The 23,254-nt window shown below is 39.2% G+C and overlaps 1 protein-coding gene across 1 annotated transcript; it reads left to right on the top strand.

Annotated features, from left to right (window-relative positions):
* Positions 1-559: 559 nt before the first annotated feature.
* On the top strand, positions 560-23,254 carry NMBR (neuromedin B receptor). The gene is made up of 3 exons (XM_054971866.1): positions 560-969; positions 19,821-20,169; positions 22,853-23,254. Exons 1-3 carry the CDS (start codon positions 560-562, stop codon positions 23,252-23,254), a joined length of 1,161 nt encoding a protein of 386 aa, XP_054827841.1.

Below are 23,254 nucleotides of genomic sequence, written 5' to 3'. Positions count from 1 at the left end.
CCGGCTCTCGAGGATCAGAGCTCCGCTGTTCTGGGAACTGCTTTCGTCTGTCCGCTGAGGGCTTCTTCTCACACCCCTTCGCCAGCCCCCCGAGTCAACCACCTCGGGGACCGGGGCGAGTTGTTCTTTCCATGCCACCCCCCTCTTTGTTGTCCGAAAAGGCTTTTCGCCGACGTGAAGCGCCCCTCCCTTCCGCCCTCCCTTCTCCCTCGGCGCCCAGGAGGGAGCCCAAGTTCCTCGCCTCTGCGCGACTCCTCCTTGCGGAGGCGGACCTCGCCGCGGGTATAAAGGAAAGGCACGTCGCGGGAAAGCCCGGGCAGGAGCCAGCTTGGCCAAGGGGCTCCCCGTCTTCTCTGGCGCCAGGCTGGCAGGGAGCGCGGTTTTGCCCCCCGCCGTGCGTCGGGCTCATTTCCACTAAAGCGCCGCAGGAAACCGCCAAGTTGCCCGCGGGCAAGATGTCGAGGTCTCGGTGACGGGAAAAGGCAGCTTCGCCTTCGGGCCGAGGGCTTAGGCGAAAGAGCAGAGTTTCCTTTTGGCGGACCAGGCCGGGGGGCGGGCCATGCCGCTGAGCTGGACGCCGGGCAACCTGTCGGCGGCGGGCAACGGCAGCGGATCGTTGCCAGAGCCGTCGGCAGACGGGTGGTCCTCGCAGGCGCGCGCGCTCTTCACCATCCGCTGCGTGGTCCCTTCGCTGTACCTGTTGATCATGGCGGTGGGCGTGCTGGGCAACGTCACCCTGCTGCGCATCTTCGCGGGCCGGAGCGCCGGGCGCAGCGTGCCCAACATCTTCATCTCCAGCCTGGCCGCCGGCGACCTGCTGCTGCTGCTCACCTGCGTGCCCGTCGACGCCTCGCGCTTCTTCCTGGAGGACTGGCTCTTTGGCGCGGTGGGCTGCAAGCTCCTTCCTGCCATCCAGCTCACCTCGGTGGGGGTGTCTGTCTTCACCCTCACCGCCCTCAGCGCCGACAGGTAAGGCACCCCCTCTTGAGGAAAAGCGTGGGAAGACCGGTTGCCTCTTCCTTGCTGCCTCTCTCCTACACACACACACACACACAAACAGAGGGTTTCCCAGATCCTAGTGCAACACTCTAACTATTACACTTTAACTAGTTTTCTCAGAGGTACTGTACAGATGCTAATAGTTTTTATTTGCAATCTGCAGAAAAGTTAGCTGAGAAACTGTTGCCCCTTTTCATGCTTTAAAAACACTATGCGGGCTCTCAGGGACAATAACAGCACTGAGTGAGGTGAAGAAGATGCTGAGCAGGTACATATATTAAAAAGGCCATTGAGGCCATTGAAAACTATTATCTAATTTATCTAAATCATTTCTTTGCCTGAAGAAGATAAGAGTTGCGTTCTGACAGGCACTGGCCTTGAAGTCTAACCAAAAGAGGCTACAGTGTGATGGGAAATTTGGACAAGTTGCTGTTTGTGAAACCCTCCCCCCAGGCATTTGGAAGATCCATCTGGCTGGCGACTAAAAGGAAACAAATGTGTATCTCAGTGCACATCTGTCTTTCACTCAGGGATACATATGGCAACTACTGTGACCCATGTAAAATTCCAACCAGTCCTCATGTATCCTCACTTATATCAACACAGCAGAGAGCCAGAGTTGAGCATAAAGCCTGCAGTCTTCATGGCAAGAATTGGGTTGCAGTAACTGAAACCTATTATACACTTTCCTGGACTCTCTGCTCTCCTGGATGCTCGACCTTCTAGTTTAGCAAATAAGCTTGGAAATTTTCCAGGTACATGGAAGTTGCCAGGTACATTAGCAACTTGTATGTGTACTCAGAAATGTACAGACAGATTTGAAACAGCTGTTTGGAAGGGGCTGTTTCTTTTATCATATTTTGTCTTTGTGTTTCAGTTTTCTAGTTCAAAAATTTATAGCGTCAGATATGAAGATGGGATATATAGATGTCACAACCTTCCCATTAAAAATCTCAGAAGCAGCAATAGTCTCTCAATTCATATGCATTTTATATATAAACATATTATTTGTACTCCTGCTCCCTTCCTAACTGATGTGATACCTCTGGTATACTGTACTCCAGTTTTTGTACCAAACCTCTGGCAAACTGGCTCTTAGTGTTATTGTGTGAGTAGTTTCACAAAGGAAGATGCATATTCTCTTTCATTTATTATGTCTACCTTTCTTAGCTCACAATAACATACCTTCCTTTCCAATACTGAGACAATGGAAGAAGGAAAAGAAATGCCACACCAAACAATTTTTAAAATTTAAAATATTTTTATGCCATCTGTTCACTAAAGTATTATTATTTATTATATTAGATTTTTAGTCCACCCTCCCCGCCAGGCAGGCCTCAGGACGGAGTACAACATTTCAAGTAGGATTTCCAAGGCAGTGAACATGAAAACATGTAAACATTTTAACATTAAAATGGCATTTCAAATAATTTATAAAATAATTCAATAAAAACATATAAACACACAAACACACAACACCTAAATCAGGGAGGAGGGCCAATAACAATTATATATGCCAAATGAAACAAAAAAGTATCTGCTGGCAGAAAACAAAATTAATAACAGTATGCTTATATACTGCCCTTCTGGACAAATTAGTGCCATGCTCAGAGTAGTAAACAAAGTCAGTGTTATTATTATCCCCACAATATAGCTGAGGAGTTGGGATTGAGAGGAGTGGCTTACCCAAGGTCATCTGCAGACTTTGTGGCAATAGTGGGCGTTGAACTAGCAGAGTGCTGATTTAGAGCCCAGCCACTTAACCACTATCCTACAGCAACTCCCAATGGAGGGAGACTAATGATCTTCCTGGAGAGGAAGTTCCAAAGTTTTGGTGCCATGACTAAGAAAACTGTTTCTTGGGTTACCTGTCTAGCACCCAAAGCAGGCCTCCAAAGATGATCAGGCAAGTTCATATGGGACTAGATTGTCCTTAAGGTATGCTGGCCTCAAGCCATATATGGCTTTAAAGGTCAATACCAGCACCTTGAATTGAGCCCAGAAACAAATTTGAGAGTCTGTGCAGATAGAACAAGTTGGGTGCAATGGGTGGCAAGATTCTAAGAATGAGCCAAAGCGATGTCTCTATGGAATCATTTTGGCTCAAAAATGCATTCAGTTCCAGACACACTTCTGGTGGGTTATGATTATAGACTTTAAATAACATACTAAAAGAGTAGGAATGTTTCCCTCAAAAATCTACAACATAGGCTTGTACCAATTCATTGTTAAAAAACTTGTGGAAAAACTAATTGGGGAATAATTACGTATGTAATTGAATTGAAAGTTAACCAAACCACAGAGGCATTTTAGACTCCCTTCTGTTTAGAACATGATTTGATTGTCGCTTGCCAATATGATGAGAAACACATCAGCTCCATGCAGTGACTCAAGTGAAACTAATTGCTGTGCAAAATTATCTCTGGAAAATGCTGAACACCTGTTGGGCCATTTTTTCCCACAGCTGTGCTATTCTTATATACTTATTAGGTTTTTAAAAAGTTTATTTCTAAGCTCCTTCTCCAGAAAATTGACTGAGGCAGTTTACAAATTTCAGAATAAAAACAATGAAATCAGACTTAAAAATAAAAAGCACAAAACATTCAATAAAAAGCACAAAACACATACCACCAAATGATTAAAACACATCTAAACAATAGCAATTGACCAACAAAACCAGCACAAAATGATAAAAACTATACATAAGAGCATCAGAAAACATAAAATCAAAATAATGGGCCCAATTAAATAAGTAGCTACTGATAAAAGCAATAGGGCAGATATACTCCAAGTGAAAACAAATCAATAAGATTTACATGGTCAGGACACACACACACACACACACACACACACACACAAGGATCAACTGAAAACCTAAACAGAAAAAATAGCTTTCAAATTGTTGCAAAAATAGGATGAACTTCTCGGGGGAGAACAAGGCCTTATGTCAAGCTGCCCCCCCTACTTAGCTCCATTGGTAGGCAGCACACAGAGTAAGGCCAGAGAAGCAAATCTTAACGGGTAGGTAGGTTGATATGGAAGAAGACCATTGTCAATCCTAGGGTGTCAATCCCTGGCAGTTAGATCCCGAAGTCCCTCACAGCAAGCAGGCAGGTGCATTGGTTGAAGAAACTTTATTCAGTGATCCATACAGTTCAGGTGTTCATTCATAGGTAGAAGGTGACAGAAGTAACTAGTCAAACAATAGGACTACTGATATAGAGAGACATTCTCCAGCTCCCCCCTTTGCATTTAGGCGCGAAAGCCTAAAAAGTTACATGGGAACAAAAAGCAGTTTAGTCTGAGATAAGGTACACAGTGGAATCTTCTCTCCTGTGAAGCAGATACATTTCTGCACTCAGCTGCAAGCTCTCAGCCAAGGCCACATGGAAATGAAAGCACATATTTTTTAGAGATAAGGAAGAGCTTGCTAGCTCCTTTGGCAATTAATATTAGCAGTTTGGACACCCTCAGGAGAAGTGGACACCCTACATGAAGTGTATAAGGTACTGTATTTAACTTTGGCATTACAAATATAAAATGCAGTGTAAAATGCAGCAGACCACAATGGTAGCAATGTCTATATCATTCTTAGTATAAAAGTCAAAACACAGCGATGGCATATAACACAACAATGGCATGGATGCTGGCATACATGACAACCATTAGCTATTTGGAGCTTTAAGGGTCAAGCAAGCATATTGAAAATCCTGCACTCCTGCAGAAGTCCCAAGTGTCTATGTAATGGACAAGGATGATGTTGAAATTCTGCTTTCCCTCCAATTATTAGACCACACACTTTATTCACAGAGAAAAAACACACTCAAAGTAAGATCAGCTACATCATAGAGATTAAGATATTCTGAGGCAGCCCCAGAATTCTATGTAGAAGATCCCAAGTTCAGTTCCCAGCATCTCCAGTTTAAAGCATCAGGTGGGTTGAATGATTTCTCCTCAAGACTCTGGAATGCTGCTGCCAATCATATTAGGTCCTGGTAGAGCAATGATCTGACTCAGGATATGGTAGGTTCATGTATTCATCTATTCATGGTACCCATGAAGTAATGAGCAACTCCTGTCAAAGCATAGTAATCAAGGAATTCTAAGTCACTAAGCAGGTGTATTCCTCAACATCACATCTGAGACCATGGGAAAAAAGCAGGAGGAAATTGAAGTCCTAATACAGGAAGGGAACTATGACATAATAGGCATTTCTGAAACTTAGTGGGAATGCTAGGATTGAGGGATACTGCTTGTTTTAAAGAGACAGACAAAGAAGGAAGGGGGAGGAGTGGCATTGCATGTAAAGGAGGTATATATATACCTGTGATGAAATACATGTATCTGAGGATGGAAGTTCAGTTGAGAGTCTCTGGGTAAAAATAAAAGGAGTAAGACATAATAGTGATATTATGGTGGGGTCTGCTATAGACCACCAAGTCAGGCAGAGGACTTGGATGAGACACTCCTAGAACAAATTACAAAGTTCTCAAAGAGACGGGACACAGTGGTCCTCGGAGATTTCAGTTACCGGGATATTTGTTAGAAGTCTAACTCTGCTAAAATGAAAGGTCAAATAAGTTCCATCCTGACTTATCTTGTTGACAACTTCATTTTCAGAAAGTGCAGCAGAAAACAAGGGCATCTGCTATCTTGGACTTGATTCTCACCAACAGGGAAGAGCTGGTTGATGAGGTGAAAGTAGTGGGCACCCTGGGTAGTAGTGACCGTGTAGCATTGGAATTTACAGTCTTGGGGAAGGGAAAAGCTGTACGTAGTCAGACATATAGGTTGCACTTCAGGCAAGCAAATTTTAACAAACTTAATGTTATGTTGGGTAGAATCACATGGTCAGAAATACTTAAGGAGGAGGGAGTTCAAGAGGGGAGGGAGTTTCTTAAAAGCAAAATATTGAAGGCACAATCACAAACAATTGCTATGGAAAAATGAGGGGAGCCTAAAGAAGCCAAGATAGCTCCATAAACAAGAGAGCGGACTCGTGGGAGCGAGCCAAAGCAAGCCCCACGATGTCGAAAAAAGAGTGGCAATCGGCGATAGAGAATTTGGATAAAAAACTTTTAGAAGTGATTAAAGAGCTCAAGGACATGAAACCGGAGTTGGTGAAAGAGGTTAAAGAGGTTAAAGAGACAGTGAAAAATGAGCTGGCAGAAGTGAAGAAAGGTATGGAAACAATGCAAAATGACCTGCAGGGAACACAGCAAAGAGTCAAGGTAGTGGAAAGCGCGGTGGAGAACTTAGCATACGCAACGAACAGAGATGAGGGTGATGAGGGGGAGAATGGCGGTTGCGGAAAGTAAACATATGGAGAAGCAGCTGAGGTTTCGCGGCTTGCTGGAAGTGGAAGGAAAGACAGCTCAAGAACAGATCACTGAGGTGTTAGCTGAATACCTGGGGAAGGAGGAGGAGGAAGTTGTGGCTATCCTAGATGTGGTATATCATGTAAATTCAAGAATCGCGACCCAGAGGAAACCCAGATGTGATTGTGCAATTCACGACCAGAAATATAAAAGAGAAGATTGTGACTAAACAGTCACAAGATCCATTGGAGATTGATGGCAAGACGATTATTATCATGAAGGAATTACCCAGATCGGTGTTGATAGATCGAAAAAAATATAAAGCTCTAATTCAGATTCTGAAGGACATGAAAATAAGGTACAGATGGGAACTACCAGAAGGAGTGTCCTTTGAATTTGGAGGAGCGAAAAAGCGCATTAGATCTGATTCAGAGATGGAGCAGTTTATAAGGGACAATGAAAAGGACTTACCAGCAACAAGATTATGAATATGGAGTGCAAGGTTTTATCTTGGAATGTAAATGGACTTAATTCACCGAATAAGAGAAAAGGTATTTTCCACTGGCTATTAAAACAAAAATGTGATATTGTATGTTTGCAAGAGACTCATATTAGAAAACAGGATGCAAAGTATTTAAAATTGAATAAATTGGGCAGTGATTTTGTAGCGGCCTCTAATAAGAAAAAAAGGGGAGTGGTATTGTATATAAAAGAGGAGCTACAGCCAAAGTTAGGGATGAAAGATGCGGAAGCCAGATTTTTAGCAGTGGAATGTATATGGAATTTAAAGAGAGTATTGGTGATTGGAATCTATGCACCTAACGGAGCAAAAGAAAGCTTCTTTGAGGACCTGAGGAAGCAATTAGATGAACTTTCTTATGACCAGATAATTCTTGCAGGAGACTTCAATGGAGTGACAAACTTGGAACTAGATAAAAAGTCAGCAACTGCACAAAAGAAAAGAGGACTATTACCAAAGACGTTTTTTGTATTGACGCAACAGGAAACTTTAGAAGATGTATGGAGAAGACAAAATCCCAAATGCAGACAATATACGTTTTTCTCCGCGAGACACTCTACGCTATCAAGAATCGATATGATCTGGGCCTCAAAAGACTTAGCGCTTTGGACTAAGGATGTGGAAATAATGCCTATGGTAGGCTCAGATCATAATCCAATTATGTGGAAGTTGGGGAAAAGGAGTAAAAGGAAAGGATGGAGAATAAATGAGGATTTGCTGCAAGAGGGAGAAAATATGGAGATGTTGAGAAGAGAAACAAAGTTTTTCATACAATATAACATGAATAGAGAAGTACCAACCAACAAGGTATGGGACACCTACAAGGCAGTAATTAGGGGCATATTAATGGACTTAAATGGAAGAGCCAGGAAAAAAAAAGAGGAGAAGAGACAGGAGATCACGGAGAAAATAAAAGCCAAAGAAATACAGTTAAAGAAAAGACCAGGGAAAAAGAAAATCTATCAGGATATTAAAATTCTTCAAGAACAGCTGACAGCAATGAACAACAAAGAATTGGAATGGAATCTTAAGAGACTGAATCAAAAGGCGTTTGAAGGCGCAAATAAACCTGGAAAATATTTGGCATGGCAATTGAAGAAGAGAAAGGAGAAGAAAATAATAAATAAAATCTGTGAGGACAATAAAGTGTACCTGGAACAGACAGCTATTAGCAGAGCTTTTTATAAATTTTATGCCAAATTGTATAATAAAAAAGAGGTGAATAAAGATTCAATAGCGACATACTTGGAGAAAATGAAGCTCCCAGTAATTTCGGAAGCTTGGAGAGACAAACTGAACAATGAAGTAACGGAGGAAGAAATAAGAAAGGCAATACAGTCAACAAACTTGGGAAAGGCGCCAGGACCGGATGGACTTACAGCTAAATTTTATAAGGTAATGGCTAATGAACTGGCACCATTCCTAAAAGATGTGATTAATGGTGTTTTAAAGGATCAATGGATCCCAGACACTTGGAGTGAAGCTAATATATCACTGATCCCCAAAGAGGGGCAAGATCTGACTAACGTGAAAAATTATAGACCTATATCGTTACTTAATAATGACTATAAAATTTTTGCGAAGATACTGGCGGAAAGAGTGAAGGGATGGCTTTCTGAAGTTATTGAGGAGGAGCAAGCTGGTTTTTTGCCAAATAGACAAATTAAAGACAATTTAAGGACAGTTATAAATGCTATTGAATACTATGACAAACGTTGTGACAAGGAGGTTGGCTTCTTCTTTGTGGACGCTGAAAAAGCGTTTGACAATTTGAACTGGGACTTTATGTTTGCCACCATGGAAAAGCTACAAATGGGAGAAAGATTCATAAGAGCAGTAAAGGAAATTTACAGAGACCAGAGTGCAGCAATTGTGGTGAATGACGAGGTGACCAAGAAATTGATTATAGGTAAAGGAACAAGACAAGGTTGCCCGTTGTCTCCACTGTTGTTTATTTTGGTTTTGGAAATACTGATGATACAGATACGAGAAGACAATGCAATCCGTGGAATAAAAATAACGGACTTTTCCTATAAGGTCAGAGCATTTGCGGACGATATAATGCTAATTGTGGAAGATCCAACGGAGAATATGCCAAAAGTAATAGAGAAGATTAAGGAGTTTGGAGATTTGGCAGGATTTTATGTAAACAAAAAGAAGTCAAAGATATTATGTAAAAATATGACTAAACAAAAACAACAATTATTAATGGAAATAACAGACTGCGAAGTAACAAGTAAGGTGAAATATCTGGGAATTGAACTGACTGCAAAGAATATAGATTTATTTAAAAACAACTATGAGAAACTATGGACTCAGATAGAGCAAGACTTGATTAAATGGAACAGACTGAACTTGTCATGGTTGGGAAGAATTGCAGTAATTAAGATGAATGTGCTGCCAAGAGTGATGTTTCTGTTACAGACAATACCAATTATCCGAGACTCTAAGCAGTTTGAAAAATGGCAGAGGAAAATATCAGATTTTGTTTGGGCAGGCAAAAAGCCTCGAGTGAAAATGAAAGTGTTACAAGATGCAAACGAAAGAGGCGGAATGCAACTGCCCAACCTAAGACTTTATTATGACACAATTTGTTTAGTGTGGTTGAAAGACTGGATGATGCTGAAAAACCGGAAATTACTGGCCTTAGAAGGATATAAAAAAATATTCGGATGGCATGCATATTTATGGTATGATAAAGTAAAAGCGGACTCTATGTTCTTACATCATTATATTCGGAGAAGCCTATTCACAACTTGGAAGAAGTACAGAAATTACCTACAAGATGGAATCCCCTCATGGGTGGTTCCATATGAAGTAATAGATCCAAGAACTGTCAATAATAAACAACAGTGTTTAACATACAAGGAGATAACCCGAATGGAATTTTCTAAACCCAAAATAAAGACGCAGGACGAGTTGTCTCCAAGTTACGATTGGTTTCAGTACAGACAGATCAGAGATCTTTATAATTCGGACTGTTTGAAGGGAGGGATAAGAATGGAGAATTCGGAATTAGAACAGGCACTTTTACAAGAGGATAAAAAGGAAATCTCTAAGGTATATAAAGTGCTGCTGAAATGGTATACTGAAGATGAAACAGTTAAAGTGCAAATGGTGAAGTGGGCTATAAACTTTAATAAAGAAATAACAATGGCGGCGTGGGAACACTTGTGGAAAAATACGTTGAAGATCACGACATGCACCAATATTAAAGAGAATGTCTATAAAATGATTTATCGTTGGTATTTGACACCAAAGAAAATTGCGCTAGGGAATTTGAATATGTCTAACAAATGCTGGAAATGTAAAAAGCATGAGGGATCTTTGTATCACATGTGGTGGACTTGTGAGGTAGCTAGGCAGTACTGGGGGGAAATAATAAGAGTAATAAGTGAGATTTTACAATTTCAAATTAATAAGAACCCAGAACTCCTGCTACTGAACTTGGGAATGGAGGATATTCCAGCACAATATAGGACATTGCTATTTTACATGACAGCAGCAGCTAGACTTTTGTATGCGCAAAAGTGGAAAGTGCAAGAAGTGCCAACTATTGAGGACTGGATATATAAATTGCTGTACATGGCGGAAATGGACAAAATGACAAGGAAACTGAGAGACCTTGATCCAGGACAGTTCAACACGGATTGGGAGAAGCTGAAACAATATTTAGTGAAGAAATGGGAGGTGGGAGGAGAACTGTGGCAGTTTGAAAATTATTGAAATACAATAGAAGTAGAGGGAGGTGACTTTACCGGGGGGTGGAGAGGTAAATGAGAATTTCTAAGCAACTATTTTATTAGACTATTATATATAGCATTAAGTATCATAGGTGTTATTACAAGAAATATAATGATAGAAATTAACTAATTATAAGGATAGAAACTAATTAATTTCATTTCTGGCAATAATTGTATAATGGAGATGATTTTATAATTGCAATGAAGAAATTTAAGTAAGGTGGGAAAATATATATGAATGTATAGATTATGTATTAAATTGATTGAATTGGTTTGGAGGTATATATGGGTCAAATTGGTTGACTGTTTTTGGTGGATAGATGCATAATGAAAGAATAATATAATTATATAATTAAAACAGTATGAAGATGAGATATGTAGAAAAAGAAATATATAGAGTATAAGTTAAATTGGTTGACTTATATTGAATGTACTGTTTATAGAAGTACTTAAAATATGCTAAATGAGGGATAAATTGTTTGCCCCATATTGAAGATGAGATTATAAGATAGAGTATAGAGTACCAAAATTAGCTAAATGATTATTATCAAAAGAAAATATGCCAAGAATGTATTATTTAGTTATGTATTATTTAGTTGTTAAAGTAAGTAGGAAGACAGAAGGAGCACTGTGTTATATAGATAAAGCTTAGAAGAAAGTGAAAGATTATGTTTGACAGATAGAATAAATTTAAAATGAGTAAGGGAAAAGGGACAAGGGGTTGGAAAACTGTTGGAAGTCAACAAAAGGGGGGGAAAGGGAGGGGGTTAGAATTGGAAAAATTAAAGGAAACTGATTGTAATGTACAATTTAATGATATCTAATCCAATAAAATTTTTATATATAAAAAAAAGATAGCTCCATAAACAGCTTTCTAGAGATTTGGGAAATAAAAAGATTCATTTAGGAATGAAAGGAATGTCTTATAAGCAACGAAGAATGTAAACAAATAACAAGTGCTTGTAAGGAGAGTGTTAGAAAAGCTAAAGCTCGGTATAAGCTTAGGCTAGCTAGAGATGCTAAAAACAAGAAAAAAGGGTTCTATGCTTATGTTCAAAGTAAGAAAAAGAGCAAGGACATGGTAGGCCCATTGCAGGGACAGGAAAGTGAAATAGTAACAGGTAATGAAGAGATGGCCAGACTACTCAATTCCTACTTTTCCTCAGTCTTTTCCTGTGAAGGAAATGGTGCTCAATACGGCAAAAAACAGAACACATGATGAGGGAAGGGAGTTACAGCCTAGAATTGGCATAGGGGCAGTACATAAACACTTAGTTCCTTTAAATGAAACTAAGTCCTCAGGGCCAGATGAACTGTATCCAAGGGTACTAAAGGAACTCATGGATATAATTTCTGAGCCTCTGTCCATTATTTTTGAGAATTCTTGGAGAACAGGCGGGGTGCCAGAAGATTGGAGGCAGGCGTTGTTCTCATCTTCAAGAAGGGGAAAAAGGAGGATCTGGGTAACTATTAACTTGTCAGCTTGATGTCTATACCTGGAAAAGTTTTAGAACAAAACATCAAATAGTCCTTGAGTATGTAAAGAAGCAGATGGCTCCTTTTATCATATGTGGTGGACATGCAAAAAAAGTAAAAAAAATTTGGAAAGACATACATGCTGAGATGCAAAAAATCTTAAAATTCAGTTTTGCTATGAAACCCCAGACTATGCTGCTGGGAATAATACCAGAGAATATTGATAAAACATTACATGAATTATTCAGATACCTGCTGATGGCGGCAAGAGTGGCATTTGCAAGTAAATGGAAAGAAGATTGCCCAGCCAGGGAAATCTGGAAAGACAAGATGGCAGAATATGCAGTGATGGCAAAATTGACGAGTTATATAAATAAAAGACCAATAAGAGAAAAATGGGGAAATTATTTTGCTCATAAAGAATAGAATATACAAGATGTTGTAGTCTTACAAATCCGAATAAGATTGTATACTGATTTATTGTACATAGCTCATAAGAGGTCATAGTTTGACAAGGGGGGAAATGTTTGGATATATAATTGCTGAAATAGTTTGTAGGATATGGAAATATTGGTATAAACTTAAGAAGAGATGATTTTTATACTAATAGATATGTTAATCAGTTATGTTAAGAGATAAGATGAAATATTGTAGTAATAATGAAATGAAGAGTCCTTCCTTTTCGATCATTAATTTTTACTACTTAGTGTGGAGAAGGAAGGGGTATGCATCAAGCATGTGGAGTATAGAGGGATAAAATAAAATAATTGGATTTAATAAAGGTTGTAATCTCCATTGCTATATTGACAAACATTGAAAAAGATTAAGTTTTTGTGCACTCTGTATTCTAACAATTATTGTAGCGAACAGTTGTAAAACTGTCTTGATCTTATTATTTTCTCTCCTCCCCCTTTTTCCTTTCTGTATCCTTTCTTATTTTGATAAAATAAAATAAATATTTTTTTTAAAATAGTCCTTGAGTATTTAGAAAGGATGGCTGTGATTACTAAGAACCATGTGAGACCAACCTTATCTCTTTTTTTGAGAAAGTTACTACTTTTCTGGATCGGGAATGCTGTAGACATAGAATAAATCAAACAACTAAGGAAAAACAGTCTCCCAAAGGAAAAGTGTTTTTGCCATATATCAAAGGAATCACTGATCAGATGGGAAAGCTTATGAAAAAGTACAGCTTACAAACAGTATTCAGACCCACCAGAAAAATACAACAGATGCTATGTTCAGCAAAAGACAGTAGAGACCCCTTCACCTCTGCAGGAGTGTACCGTATACCCTGCTTGTATGATCACCATAACGTATATTTCCTGGATGTTGAAATTAGAAGGGTTGGCAATACTATACAAAGAGGTATACAGGAAACCTACAGATGCCAACACTTACCTAACAATAGTTTCCATCCAGGTCATATTAAGAGAAATTTACCATATTCCCAGTTAATAAGATTGAGGAGAAATTGCAGTGTAGATAATGATTTCAAGAGACACGCCGGCATTTTAATGAGCCAACTTGCTAATAGAGGTTATTCCTCTAGAATCCTAAAAAGAGCCTTTCACAGGGCTTATAATAGATCCAGGGCAACTCTTCTTACCCCTAGAGTTAAAGAAAAAGGAATGGATAGGATGATTTTACCTTTAACTTTTAAGCACATATGGACCAGTTAAAGCCATTATAAAGAAATATTGGTACCTCTTAGCTAACATTCCTAGATACCATAACCCCCCTTTATTCACAGTTAAAAGAGCCAAAAACCTCAGAGATATCCTGATAAGGAGTAGGCTACCTGAGATAAGGGAGAATAAGAAAAATAGAATACCTAAAGGTTTTTTTGCATGTGGCCACTGTGCTGTCTGTGCTTTGGCTGGGACTAAGAGATCCTTTCAAAACTCAGCCAATACTAGAACTTTCTCCATAGATTCATTTTGTAACTGTAACTCTAGAGGAGTAATTTATTGTGTTAAATGCCCTTGCGATTTATTATATGTGGGAATGACTACAAGACTGGTTAAAGTGAGAATCTGTGAACATAAAAACTGCATCAGATTAAAGAAATTGTGTGCTCCACTTGTAAACCACCATTTGGCTTCTGGACATACTGATACACAGTTAAAGTTCTGGGTTATTGAAACAGTGCAGAATACATCTTCCAACCTGTTTAAAAGAGAACTTTTTTGGATACATCATCTGCAAACACTCCTCTGGGACTCAGTGAAGAGGCATATTGTACCTGTTGTCTGTGATGGAATATACCACCTCTTCCTCTTTCTTTCTTGTTCAGGTATATGGGATTCAGGTGTGATTACATCCTTTCCTTGTGGAACAACAAAAATAGCTAAGTAGGGGATTGATTACATCACCCCCTAGTTTTTCCATTTAATGATTCAGCTTGGGGAATGTGCCATTTCATTACTATCTTTGATGGAGATTTCACACCTCCAGGGATAGGTATTATTTTATACCAGGTAGTTTGCAATTTGAATATTTTACTTAAATTTCTTTGTATTAATCTCTCTCTCTCTATTTAAATTGACATATATTTATTTTCAGAATAACATCGAAGGCATTGTCAGATGTGTAGTGAAAACAACCATGAGAGTCTTTCCATGGTATTATGTGTAAATTTTAACAACTACACATTATGCAAGGTAATAATAGTGTTAAATTTGGAACGTTAAACTTTGACAAGTGTCAATAATGCATATATAATAATTCTGGTTTTATTTTTTAGCTATTTTAACAGCAACACCTGGTTTTAAATTCATTTTAATTGGATTGTAATTATTATTGGAATAATTAATTCCTGGGTGTGTGTAGTTGTACATAGCATTTTAATGACCACTGAGGAAGGCTGGTTCCAACCAAAATGCATCTGGTCAGTTTATTTTTAGATACTATAATAAGTATTTTGATATAATATTTATTTTGATGCATGTATCATGTTCATTGGATTCTCCATCGATAAATGCACAGAACCACAAGTTTTTCTTTGAGTTTCTTGGAGGAAATATGAGATTGCCTCCATGGCACTGGGGAGAACAGGAGCCTGCTTTGGGTTGGACCCAAAGTACCAGCTATCATTAAATCTAAGAATAAGAAGCAGTGACACTCCAATCTCCATAGATTTCATCTCTCAAGAACATAGAGGGAGATGACTGTAGAAGACAGGGAAGTGGGAAAAATCCATTCTGCGATCTCTGATTTGTTCTTTGATTCAGCCCTATGATGCTGGCATGACTACATCAAGACACAATTTCTTGATATATTTCTCAGTCAATTCTATCCGATTGAGAGATTTTAATGATATTTGGAGAAACATCACCACTGTCAAACCTTTACTTCCTGATTATACTTTCCTTCCCTGTCTGAAGGGTATTGGCTTGCATGCACCGCACTATATTGGAAATGCTGATTGGACCAAACTCTGCACACCTAGACGTGCTAAGTACGAATGAACATCTTGAGGCAATTATGTTGAAGTCACATCATATCACTCTATGGGGTAGCGTTTCATGTATAGGTAATTTATCCTTTGGATTAGGTGAATCATTACCACATTGCTGTGTGCTATTGCAGCAGCGTAAAGAAAATTGGATGCTTTTCATGCCATTCAATTAGTTTATGTCACATCAAAAGAACTCTAATTCTAGGGATCATTTGTTATTTGATTTTTCTGGTTCTTGGAGTTTAAACAACTTTTCAGGTGATCGAGGCATATATCTTTGCAACATAAGATATGTTGAAACTGAAAAGCAAAACTGTGCAATATTTATTGTGGTTACTTTTAGGTACCTTGTAATTACTGATTGTTTGGATAAGATGCATCCTTATGATCTGAAACAGGCATGTATGTGTGGCGGTTCCCAAGATGTATCCAAATGGTGCTCCTGGATACAGATTTCTCCCAATTGAATTCTACTGCCATATCCAACCAAAAGCACTTTAGCCCATTAGACTTCATATTTCTAATGAGCCCCAACATATTAATTACCTGGGATCTACTATTCATTGTGTTAATCTCAGTTTTAGTCCTAATTTAAACATGATACTGGTGTGGTGAGGCAAAATAACATGCTCATATGACTTTATATGCACTCAGCATCTTGTTTAAATAGTGTTTCTACCTGTGCAAGGCAGCTAATGCTTGAGTTAGGATGCCAGAGATCCATAGCAGGTGTTGCAAGGCATACTAATAAAGCAGATACAGGTTATTTGGAGCTGGAGATCTGACTGTGCATAAGCATTGGCAGCAAAGCAGTGTAAGGAAGAGGCTTGTGTCGTGACCTTTTGCTGGGTAAATTCTTTTGCTTTGCCAGCATCATGTTTAAACCAGGCCATAATCTCAGGAGATGTACCCAGGCACCTGCACCAATGTCAGCAATTTTGATTGTGTAGCAGCTAAAGAACTGCCCTGCTAGCATTATCTGAAATTCTGGAGCCTGCATTCCCTCTTCCATACTGCCTTGCAAAGAGCTGTCTGGATTTACTAGAGGATTTCAATTTATTAAGGGGATTTCCTAATCTAATCAGCATGGTTATTGCTTAACATGGTTGTTAATAAAAGGAACAAAGCTCCATCTCCAAATCCCTGGACATCGTTAATCATGGCTGTTTGTAGAAAGCTGCAAGGCACTTGAAGTCTGAAGACAGATAGTTTTCATTATACTTGCTAGGATGATGTTGAAAGAATTTGTGTGCTCAGAGCTTGTCTCAGTGATGTGAAGCTGAAATAGATATCCTTGGGGACTAATTTAAGTATCATCTGGGTTTAGCCCACCATGCAGTAAATTTTTTCTATAGAGTACATGACATCTTTTCAAGATCTTGATACATGACAAATGACAACAGGCATAACACTGGCTGTACTTTAAAGCAGTACAGTTTTTGCATCTAAATCTCTTTAAAAGGGAATTAATGTCTAAAACTTTAAGTGCAAGGGCTTGAAAATTATATTCATGGTGTGGAAGTCATTTACTTTCATCCCAGATGTGGAAGGGCTGGCAGAAGTAGTGGTGAGGATGTGGCTGGCATTGTTACAGGGAGGAGAATTTCTTTTTCCAAAATTTGCTTATTTAGATACAGGCATTGATTCTTCTTATATTTATTATGAAAGAAAATCCCTCTTTAAAAAAGAGGGATTTCGGTTTCATTTCTTTTTTGCTTCTCTTTATAGAGAAATCATTCCACCATTTTGTAATTTCAGCCCTTGCATCTTTTTAATGTTACACATCACAGCAGGAGGATAGGAAGGTTTAGGGAGTCAGTGCCTGGCTACTTCTGAGCATCTACAGAGTAGAATTCTGAAATGTTACAGAACTTCCTCTCTTGCTTCTCTTCTTTTCAAATTTCTCTTTGATCAAAATAGTTTTGATTAGAGACAGACTCTAAACTCCAAAAAAAAGAAAAGAAAGAAAATAAATGGGATTGTTGTATTGCTTCAAGGAGAAATTAAAGTGGAATTAAGAAAATTTTAGAAATAATGGTAGATGTGGCACTCTACCCGTGCTTGTAAGTATCTCTACCTGCACAAGGTCTGAATCCTTACCTCTGGGTCTAAGTCCTGGTAAATATTGTCTTAAATTAAGTACTGAGGTTGTGCCTTAATGTTTCCTTTGCAAATTGTATTGCACAGAAATACAACCTGAGCATTGAAATAAGAATCTGTGCCATGTTTTAGATATGGAAATTCATACTTCAGATTATAGTTCAGGAGACTATAGCCTTTTCTGCATGGTCATTTTGCAGTGATTCAGTTTCCATTCTGCTTTCCATGATCTCCAGAGTTCCGCATGTGCAAGGGAGTTATAGGATGCAGAATCAAATATTTCCTGTCTTTCCCCCGAGTTTTCCCCCTGCAGACATACTGTGACTTTTTCTTGAAGCTGCCTCTTGAGACACCGCTGATGCATCCTATGTGTATGCAAAAGTCTTAGTCCCTAACTGCGTCTCCTCCCCTTCCTTTTCTGATTGGTTGTGCACTAATTGGTTGACTGCCCTCTGGTAACCACTCCCACCCTCCTCAGGTCTCTGAACTCCTTTTCTGCCATTTTTATCATTAAAGTGAGGTAAGATTCATAATGCCGCTGCTTCGTTTGCTTCCTCCCACCCCTGGCTTTAAAAGTGAGGGAAGATTCATAAGGCCGATGCTCCATTTGCTTCCTTCCTCCCAGCTACGCATTCTCATTTTTTTAACATCCTGAAAAAAGTCATAACGTTGCTGCTTCATTCACTTCCTCCCTCCTGGCTTTAAAAGCCAAGAAAGGGTTAAAAGGCTGATGCTGTGTTCACTTCCTCCCTCCCGACTATGCATATGCTGATGTGTTTCAGGAAGTAGGAAACGAATGAAGTAGCAACATTACAACTCTTTCCTGGCTTTAAAAAAAAAATCTGAGTGGAACAAGCATGAAAAGTGCATGCTTTCCCCCAGAACTCTGCCACCAGTTGCCTTTCCAGTGGGCATGGGCCCACTCAGCAAATACAGGGACTGGGAGGGGGGAGGGGGGAAATGGGCTCCAACATTGCAACATTAAGATGCATGTGCAATTTTTTTAAAAAGTGATGTCAGCTTCAGTCCCCATAAACAGTGGTTTCAAACAGACACATCTCAGCTTATCAGCAGACACCAAATCGCCTCGAGGTCATGCAGTGCAGAATGCCAGAAGCCCAAGCCGATTCAGTGCTGATTGGCATGACTATGCAGAGGCATCGGCTTAAAGTGTGCTGTGTGGAAAGGGCCTCTTTCAGACTTCCTGGGGCAAGGATTTCTAAAGGCAGGTTGACATAATGGAGAAGGTCCATAGACTAGAGCCTCTGATGATAATCTAAGCATGTGGGTAGATTTATATGGCTATGGTGGTCTTTAAGAGATTCAGGACCCTAAACCATTTAGATTAAAAACAGCACACTACTAAGAATGAATTTAAAGCAACCTGTTTTCAATTCATTTCAGTAATGAGCTGTTTTTAATCTAACTATTTTGGGTCTTGAGTGTCTTAAAGGCCCCCATGTCCATATACATATACCAGCATGCTTAGATCATCATCAGATACTCTGGCCTATGGACCTTTCCAGGAGCCTGAATAGCTCAGATTAGCAAGAACTTCTCAGTGTGTAAACTGAGCAATGTTGGCTATGCTTAGTATTTGGATGGGAGACAACCAAGAAAGACCAGGGTTGCTATGCAGAGAAAGGGAATTGGCCGTCTTATCTTTTACCTTGAAAACCCGACGAGGGGTTGCTGTAAGTCAATTGTGATTGACAGCACTTTCATCATCAATCATCATTATCATCAAAAGGAGATATATATAGTACTGTAGCACTGTGTCCCAGCTGAAGAATATTTCACACATTCAATAGCAAGGATTAAATCTGTACTCATAGAACAGAATCTCTCTCTCTCTCTCTCTCTCTCTCTCTCTCTCTCTCTCTCTGTGTGTGTGTGTGTGTGTGTGTGTGTGTGTGTGTGTGTGTGTGTGTGTGTCTGTGTCTGTGTCTGTGTCTGTGTCTGTGTCTGTGTCTGTGTCTGTGTCTGTGTCTGTGTCTGTGTCTGTGTCTGTGTCTGTGAGAGAGAGGTAGTGGGGAGAGAGAAATACAGGCACTGTATCTGCAGGGATTTTGGGGAACAGAAGTGCATGGCCTCTTAGCTGATATATATTGTCCTGCTCAAAGTACCCTGATATGGTCTCTTTTCAATAAAGGAAATCATGTATTCTCTGAAAAATAATGTTCATTTTCCCCTTCCAATTTTAGGTACAAGGCAATTGTAAATCCAATGGATATTCAAGCACCCAATGCCGTCCTGTGGACTTGTATAAAAGCTATTGCCATCTGGATAATTTCCATCTTGTTAGCAGTTCCTGAAGCTGTTTTCTCTGAAGTGGTCCATATCAATGATGCAGATAATGTCAGTTTCACAGAATGCATACGATATCCTCCAAAAGATGATTTGCACCCCAGGATTCATTCGGTGATGATTCTCTTGGTATATCTCCTTATCCCTCTTACTGTTATTAGTATTTACTACTACCACATTGCCAGGAGTTTAATTAAGAGTGCACATAACCTACCTGGAGAACACAGTGAACATTCTAAAAAACAGGTAAATATTCTAACAGTTTTCCTTTAAAAGAGTTTTAAATGTCTCATTCATCTAGATCAGATGTTATTTCAAAAAAATAATATGCTACTGCCTCTATTTTTACTAAACTATACCTACTCAAATCTTTGTTGAAAGTTATATTATCAGAAATTTTCTGATCATCTCTAACAACCAACTATTCTCTTCAGGTTGCCGGAGTCCATGCTTTTCCTATAGGGGCTCCCAGCCTGTGGAATGCACTCACTGAGGAAGTGAAGGGGTGCCATATTTTTTATAAATTTTTAGGAGTCACTGCATTTTAGTTACCAGGGTTTTTAATGGGGTGTAGGCTGCTGGTAGTTTGCAGTGGGAAGGGAATTACTAAGAATTTTATCATACATTGTATGTTTTTCATTTGGAATTATAAACCACTTTATTTGGAATTATAAACCACTATAAACCACAAGAAAAGGTAGGGTATAGATATTTTAATAAATAAATGAATTAAAAGTTAAATCAATCCTTTCTTCCAACAACTACCAATCAACTTAGTCAGCATTCAACATACTAAATGTTTGAAACACATCAAGGAAGAAAAAGAACTATAGCGTGTAAGATAGGAACTTGGCTGGATTTTGCAATTAGAGCTGAACCAATTGTATATTTTCCTTTGGGTCTCCCAGAATCTACTGTACATTCTGCCTAGTTTTAGATGCTTCCATAGCACAAAGAAGCTTCAGCAAGCCATTATAGAAGGCTCTGAGGTCTGGTTTACGCTAGTAACATAATTGGTCTGTGCTAACTGATCCCTCTGTGAAGTCTAAGATGGGTCTCCAGGTGTCAGAAGGCCATCTGAATTGTTAAACTTCTGGTCTGAGTTAGGTTTCCATATTTATCACTCCTGTATTTTGGCTATTGCTGTGAAAATGAAATGTGCAGGTGATGGGCCTTCTGTTCACAACACTCAAACACACTAAAACAGTGTTTTTGTTTCAAGCCAGATGACTTCTTGTACTGGAACCTGGCCAAGAGAAAATATGCTCCAAGTAGTGGAGTACAGTGATATAATTCATGGGATGGGGAGAACAGAGTCAACTGTCATCACCTACTCACTCCAGTTCTGTATATAAAAATCAACTTTCTCTGTTTTACACATGAGTGGGTGAAATTATGTCTAGTGGATTCCTCTATAGCTTTACTTGTTATCTGCTCTGACCCTGCTTGCGGGGAGAGTGGACTGTAAATTGAATAAACAACAGCAGCAACAGCAACAACAACAACAACAATAATGCTTTAAAATACAATAAAGGCATCCAAGAGTTCTCAGATCTTGAAGGAGCAATTCTCTCTAACATAAAAAAGATGGTATGATTCTTCATAATTACTGATCTCTTTCTCTCTTTTCTATTATGGGTATACATGTCGCCTTAAACCTCTGATTCCGTTCCATCCAGAACAGAATCTACTGAGGATCAAATCCTATGTCTATTCCTCTCCCAGTCTCAGCAGCCCCCTTGCCTGCCAGCATGTGCAAGCAAATAATTTGCCTGTGTGTAACATGTGCAGCATCAAAGAACAAGGTAGCTCTTGCATACATAGAAATCATGCTTTTAGAGAATCAACTGGCCCCTTCCAAAACAATGAGACAGAATAATTGTTGGAAAATAGAAATGTTATGCATAGAAATGCCAATCAGAATGATCCTGTTTGATGGAAATTTGGGTTATGCATTCTACTTGGATGACATCCCTGTCCTCTGGATAATTCTCTCTATTCCCTGTTCCCTGTCGCCCATTGCCAGGGGAAATGAAATCAAATCACAGTGTACTAGAATAGTTGACAGATTAGATGGTCTCTGACCTCTCTTCAAAATCAAAACATTTTCTTTTTGGATTCAGAAAATTTACTACATTTAAGAATGGCGGTTTGTGTTGGATCTTGATTAGTAAAGTTGCAACTGTACATTCCTGATCAAAAGTATTTGCTTTTCATATTCACAAATATAGTGGCTATCAGGCTATAGTCATTAGAAAGTGTTGCACCAGAGTACAATACATTCTTGTAAAATAATATCGCTTCTGTGTGAAAAAATGATTGATCCTGTGAGGTTTAGGAGCCACTCAGACCAATGGGAAGCCGTTCTGCCATTGGCAAGAGATGCAGGACTCCAGAAGAGGGATATTTCTTCACTATCTTTGAACTGAATTTCCTTCAGTCATTTGCTAATAAGATTAGTTTCTGGATTTTCTGGTGCCACAGATGCACTAGTTCTTATTAGATTATGCCTTGGCATGCATTCCCTAATAGTTGGCAGGTGGGGTGAACTCTAACAGTGCCAATCATTTACTTTGGTATGACTGGGAAAATTAATCAAAGTTTCCCCTATTCCCTCTTCAACAGGTGATAGATGTGTTCAAAGATGATAATGATGACCTTCACTATTTACTAAACACACAAACTATGATTCTGACATGCACTATATCATTTAGTGCTGCCTGCAAGGATCTGTTTCTGAAAATAGTGAATACTGTCAAAAGTGACTGAGGTTTCTTGGAAACATAGTCTTGGCTTCTAACACTGCTAATTTTTCTGGACTGTATTTAAATATGTTGTGAAAACTAATGTTATATGTTTGGAGTAAGTCTTCACCATGGTCCAGCTCCATTTACTGTGACTGATGGCTCTGCTCATTTTATAATTTCAGATGGAAACACGAAAGCGCCTGGCCAAAATCGTCCTAGTCTTTGTCGGGCTCTTTGCTGTATGCTGGTTGCCCACCCATGTGCTGTACATGTACCGGTCCTTTAACTACAGTAAGATTGATCCATCACTTGGCCATATGGTCATTACTTTGGTAGCCCGTGTACTCAGCTTTTGCAATTCTTGTGTCAATCCATTTGCACTCTATTTCCTCAGTGAAAGCTTCCGGAGGCATTTCAACAGCCAGCTTTGCTGTAGTATAATGCCTCATCAACAGAGATCTACCAGTTACCTGAATGGCTCCTCAGCCATTCGAATGACTTCTCTGGAAAGCCATGCCAGGAACACTGTCACCATGACGACTCTGCTTAATGGGCATCACCCCAAACAAGAAATATCTCTGTGA

This window comes from Eublepharis macularius, chromosome 1 (assembly GCF_028583425.1).
Source record: "Eublepharis macularius isolate TG4126 chromosome 1, MPM_Emac_v1.0, whole genome shotgun sequence".
Classification (NCBI taxonomy): Eukaryota; Metazoa; Chordata; class Lepidosauria; order Squamata; family Eublepharidae; genus Eublepharis; species Eublepharis macularius.
The sequence above is the reverse complement of the archived record's forward strand: the minus strand, read 5'-3'. Positions and strand labels throughout refer to the sequence as shown.

What these genes read in the sequence shown, in the direction of transcription:
- NMBR (XM_054971866.1), top strand. Translation starts at nt 560, where the DNA reads ATGCCGCTGAGCTGGACGCCGGGCAACCTGTCGGCGGCGGGCAACGGC. An exon ending in ACCGCCCTCAGCGCCGACAG is followed by an intron (nt 970 to 19,820) that starts GTAAGGCACCCC and finishes TTCCAATTTTAG; the next exon opens with GTACAAGGCAATTGTAAATC. An exon ending in GTGAACATTCTAAAAAACAG is followed by an intron (nt 20,170 to 22,852) that starts GTAAATATTCTA and finishes TTATAATTTCAG; the next exon opens with ATGGAAACACGAAAGCGCCT.